The 6,000-nt window shown below is 36.8% G+C and overlaps 1 protein-coding gene across 2 annotated transcripts in view; it reads left to right on the forward strand.

Moving 5' to 3' along the window:
• Positions 1–5,714, forward strand: part of VTA1 (vesicle trafficking 1) — a 76,772-nt gene extending 71,058 nt beyond the window's left edge. The window contains exon 6 of one of the 2 annotated variants that reach the window (XM_075597106.1): positions 4,654–5,714. In XM_075597106.1, coding sequence (XP_075453221.1) covers positions 4,654–4,802 — 149 coding nt within the window. In that variant the 3' untranslated portion in view covers positions 4,803–5,714. The remainder of the gene's footprint in view (positions 1–4,653) is intronic. The other variant, XM_075597107.1, reaches the window with a different exon arrangement.
• The last annotated feature ends 286 nt before the right edge of the window (positions 5,715–6,000 follow it).

A 6,000-nucleotide genomic window follows, 5' to 3' on the forward strand; every position in this document is an offset into this window, starting at 1 on the left:
CACTACTTCAATTCCTACCCAACAAATTGATGTTCCCAATAAGTGTGTGTGTGTGTGTGTGTGTGTGTGTGTGTGTGTGTGTGTGTGTTTCTATATACATACATCCATACATACAGTATATACACTGTGTTTAGAAAAAATTGGACCTCTTATTTTTCGTCATAGCTTACAGAAAAATCACTACATTTTCATGAAAATTGGAGCAAGTATATGTCTGTCACAGTAGATTACATTTAAGAATGTTCTATAATCAAATAAATAGTCTTTGGAATTGGTGATGGCACGATGACCCCATCAAGTGCATGGTTACGACATGGTATTTAGCGAAGAAGATGAGCAAGAATTATGGTCCAAAACGCTTACACATAATGTTTCCTGATAACGGATGGCCGCTAGGAGGACTGAGGAGAACTAATTTGCATCATTCATGAGTGGGAGCAGCTGTTTCAACGTGTTATCGATTATGCAATGAGACAGTGGCGTTCTCGTCTTCGGGCGCGTGCTTCAGCAGCAGGAGGAGGACATTTTGAACATACTGGAGCCATACTTTGAACTCAAACTTTATAGTAATCTTAGTATTTCAGATTAGATTATTTATTTTATTTTAAAAAAATTCTAACACGCTACTCACCAAGGAACTCCGTACTAGAGCAATTACAACAATTTAACACATTTATGAGCTACAGAGAAAAACTCCTATTTTTCGTTTAATGAACATGAACCACAGTGTATCTGGTACTTGTTGACATAATACTATGACATCAATTTGATTAACATCCGTTGATTTTTCTACATTGTGCTTCTTATATACTATAATATATAAAAACCCCTTTAAGATGAAAAACGAAAGGGGTCTCTATTTCTGTAACATTGTGTGTGTGTGTGTGTGTGTGTGTGTGTACATATATATATATATATATATATATATATATATATATATATATATATATATATATATATATACACACATATACACATATACACATATACACATATACACATATACACACACACACACATATATATATATATATATATATATATATATATATGTGTGTGTGTGTGTGTGTGTATATATATATATATATATATGTATGTATATGTATATATATATATATATATATATATATATATATATATATATATATATATACACATATACACCCACACACAACGTTTGTGCCAACCACAGCCAGAGAAACGTGCCTTGGTACTTCTGAAACTAAATTAAATAATCAAAGAAAGTTGTTGGGTTTTTTTAAGATTCAGTTTGACAACCCACAAAAAAAGTGAAAGCAACAAATATAGATCAGTGTATGTGTGTGTATGTATGTGTGTATATATATATATATATATATATATATATATATATATATATATATATATATAAACACACACACACACACAGTATAGATATGTATTTTTTGTTTTAATTTGTGTTGATTGTCCTAATTCAATCAGTTGAAAGCTGAATAAAATAATACTTTTTGGAGTCATGTTGATTGGCACTTAGATAGAAATAAAAGGCTTTAAATGTAACAAAACGGCAATTGAGAGCTGGTCCTATAAAAACAAGATTAGTTGCTTCCAGTAAGAGCTGAACTGAAGCCTTGCTTGTTTTACAAAGAATGAGCTTCTCCGTCCTGACTCTCCAGCTCCCAGCAGGGTGTACACTGGCCGCCCTGTTCTAGATGCTTAGAGTATTGCCATATTGGCAATCGCTCTTTGAACGGCCTCATTAATTGAACCATCTTGGAATGTGACCTACAATATAACAGTCTGCTTCAGTGCAGAGCAAGAACATGGTACTTACTCTAGCTTCCTGCGGTGTAGTTGAGATGTGCTGTGCAGTGCTGTTTATAGGTTATACACATCATAGCATGTGCCAGAAATGTTGAAGTGGATCTTTTGAAACTTAGACCCATTTTCAGTATGCTGTGAAGCTGCTTTGCAGTGTTGGTGAAGAGGTCAGCTCTACTCAAATAATTGGAAGTAAAATCTTCTTTGGGGAGAAATACACAACTTAAGAGTTGCAGAGGTGCTGACCTTGTCGTATTTGGCATATTCCCCCCCTCCCCTCTTGCCTATGAGCTTTGTTACCCTGCCAATCAGCTTTGCTCTGTTTGATTGATTGCCAATATTTTTCTATTAAACAGTCTGGCTTTATTCAATTGAAATATTAACATATACAATATAATAAAAGAAAGAGCAATGTTATGGAATCTGTTTGAGTCAGAACAGAAAAACAGCACAAGGATGAAAGAGATTACAAGAACACCAAAGGGAAAGATTTGAATGTAATAATAGCTGTCTTCCCGTAACAATAATCATATTCATTACATATGAAATGACAGAATCTGGAGAAAATTAAATAAATTAAAGGAGACAGCCATACAATGTAAAAACGTTCATATGAATGCATTGCAAGAGTGCAGATCACTGTTCTTTTATTTGTCCTAATCATAAATTCAATCCTTTATATTTGGACAGGGTTCCCCAAGTTCAGTAATCAAGAGTACTCAACAGGAAAGGCTTTCTCTAACTCTTACATTAAATAAGCCTAGCTTTAAATATCAATAAGACAACTTGTGTATGTGTTGCTTTGAAAACATGGCCTTGCTTGCTTTAAAGGACTGAATTCAGGGGAACGCCTGCAGTAGAACAATACCGACAAACAATTCCTGGACATACTGTACAGTACAGCACAAAATGTTAAAGGAAAAATAGACTTCAGTTGTTTCTTGAAGAGCTGGCTCAGGTAGAGCTGCATCAAACATTGAAAGCAATTCTAAAAATAGGAAATGATACACTTAAAGCAGCATTGGAAGCAGCTAGTTTGTAAACAGTCTTTGCAATACCATTTAGTGCGGCTGAAATTTGATAAGCCTAGAGGTTTTTCCATTGCTTACAAAGGCCTTTTTATGACAAAGTCTGAGAGCTTATGGTATTAAACGTTTGATAACATCCCTGCAGGTTTTAGCCATTGTTCCTTTTAACTGTGGACATGGAGTATTTTAGAAACCGTCCTCTATTTTTGGTAATGGAGGATGGATTTCCCCACACAAACATTTAACATACAACGGAACAAATATTTAGTCACAAGACCAATGGGAAACCGCCCCAGGGTGTAATGTTTTATGCATGTGACAGGGTTTCCCCTTGTCTAGTACTGTGCAGGTAGTAACATTTACAATAGAATAAAAGCCTCCTTCATCTGTCACACCTGAAGGCCAAACCTTTCTCAAAGGTATTAGCTTTCTAATTATAAAAGAGAAGCAAACAATGGGAGCATCTATTTTAAAAGTCATTCTGAAACATGAGTGGCACTGAGACAAAACAAGCAGCACACCTTGCCTAGGTGAAGATTAGAATGCTCACGCACCTTGATTGAATGCTGATATAAACAAGCTATATCTGGTGCACACACAGCGTGCTGCATCAAATTAACCTTTAAGGCAGTCCTACTAAAAAAATAGTTGCACTAAAGTAAAACCACCTAGCTCTCTCTCTACACAAGTTAACGTTTGCTTGATAATCTATGACATGCTTGATCGCTATTGCAATGTAGACTCGTTTGCTTAATAATCCAAGATGTGTTTTAATAGTTGTAATGGAAATTAAACAAGTGATAGAAATCATTGTAGTGTGCATCATTTCTAGTTGGGTTTGTAGTTCATCAACGGGGAAATGCAGCAGCAAGTTTCGGTGAATGGCCAAGTGTTGCAATGAATATCTTGGAAAAACTCACAGGGAGTTATGACATTGAGCTTTAAACCAGGTTCACGGCTTCAAAGGCAGTAAACATTACAAATGATCTACTCCTTCATCCCATTGTCACATGTTGTTTTCTTTAGTGATGAAGATCACTTTAAGTAGTTTGCAGTCAGTTGACCACACTGCAAAATTACAGTTATCGTGTATGCAACAGCAATCTTGACAGTGTAAATAAAGCTGTTAGGCAACTACTGTAGCATTTAATAGGACCTACATCTCTTTACTTGCATAGAAAACTCCAAATAGCTCTCAACTCCTGTGTGCCCATCTGGCCAGCGTTCTGCAACAAATGTACAGAAACAAAAACTTTCTTAACACGCTTCCTTTTACACAGAGAGGAGCATATTCAGCAGTACGAAGAGTGCAAATGCATTGATTGGTTTGCCTTGATGCGTTCAATCCCTCTGTGTAGAGCAGCAGTGGCCAACTCCAGTCCTCAAGGGCCACCAACAGATCAGGCTTTAAGGATATACTTGCTTCAGCACAGGTGGCTCAGTTGTTGACTGAGCCACTGATTGAGCCACCTGTGCTGAAGCAGGGATATCCTTAAATCCTGTCTTGTTTGTGGCTCTTGAAGACTGGAGTGGGCCTCTTCTGGTGTAAAGCGTTGACTGCACTTTTGGCCCATATTTGCTAAGCTGTGTCATACCATAAAACATCATACAGCCCGTTCAAGTGAATGAACCTTAAGGTGCCAGAAGGAATAGTATTGCTTCTTGGTTAATTGTTAAAAAAAAAATGGTGTGATTAATAAATAATACTAGTGATTTGTGTTAATTGCCTCCACTCTTCACCACACAATAAAGTAGTATTCCAAGATTTGAATGTGGAGTGTGCTCTTCTGTGCACAGATGACTGTATTTGTGTTTTCTGTCTCAGCAGGTGATGTTCGCTTGACACCCGAAGACTTCGCTAGAGCACAGAAATACTGCAAGTATGCCGGGAGTGCGTTACAATATGAGGACGTGAGCACCGCTGTGCAGAATCTGCAGAAGGCTTTGAAGCTGCTTACTACAGGCAGAGAGTGACGTTGTCACCTGCAGATTCACTGACTGGGCTTCAGGAACATAACTTGATTCACTGAACACAGTTATATGAAAAGTTATCATTTTTGTGAAACATGCCAACAACTATTTAGTCTCCACTTTTTTTTTTCTAAATCCACCAATGACAACCAAAAAAAACCTTATACTACTTTTTATTATCCGAGAAATGGATTTCAACTTCGCATAGCAGTAGGACAGAAAATACTCAAGTGCTTCCATTACTGACCCAGCCTATAAAGTATCATACAGCATTTAAACTGCACACCTTGACGTTCCGGGGGACATTATCTGTGTGAGAAAATGTAAATCAGCACATGCAAGGTATAGTGTTAGCTTCAAAATGTCATTTAAATGAGCACTCCCTTAAGGCTTCAGCTTGCTTCATTACCAACCATTACAGGTAAGCCAGGCTTAATGAGGTACGGAGTCAAGTGATATGCCAAAGCATGTGTTTTACTCATTTTTGTGATGCAAAGAAAAAGTTATCCATGCTCGAGGGTGGACTTGAACATTATTCTTTATAGTCTGTGTTTTCTGCACCTTTTTCAATAGGAGAACCATTGAATTCCCAATCAAATGTTGACGACCATTATGCGTGACTTACATTTGGATACCACTTTGTTTCATGACATTTATTTGGGAACCGATGGCTCTTCTTTTATGGGTTACTATTCTTTTTGCTATTGGATATGTCACAGACCTAAGCTTTCAACATTGTTATGATCTTTCTCTCTCTGTGATGGCGTTAACTATATTATATAAAACCATTGTAAAAGAAGGAGGAAATGGTTTCCCAGTGTGAAACTAAAAATGCATGCCTTTAAAATACATGTTTAATATCATTTTGCATTAGAATTAAATTGAGGTTGACTAATAAAAGATGTGACATGGTCAGCGTGTTGATTTTTTAATTGTAAGCTCTGCTTTATAAAGAATAACATATCAGAACTCGTAGAACAGCTGAAACACTGTATTTACACTTTCAAGAAGTGAACAAAATGTGAAACTGATAAACTATTCTAAAGAAAATAATAATAATGATCTGCATTGGTTCCTAAATGTAGTAACACCACGATTTATAGTCCTAAACGCAGTGGTGGATTTGAAAATCTGCCGCCCCACGGTACAGCTGTGTCGCGTGCCCCTTACCTGCCGCCCCACGGTACAGCTGTGTCGCGTG

This window comes from Ascaphus truei, chromosome 4 (assembly GCF_040206685.1).
Source record: "Ascaphus truei isolate aAscTru1 chromosome 4, aAscTru1.hap1, whole genome shotgun sequence".
In the NCBI taxonomy this organism is placed as follows: Eukaryota; Metazoa; Chordata; class Amphibia; order Anura; family Ascaphidae; genus Ascaphus; species Ascaphus truei.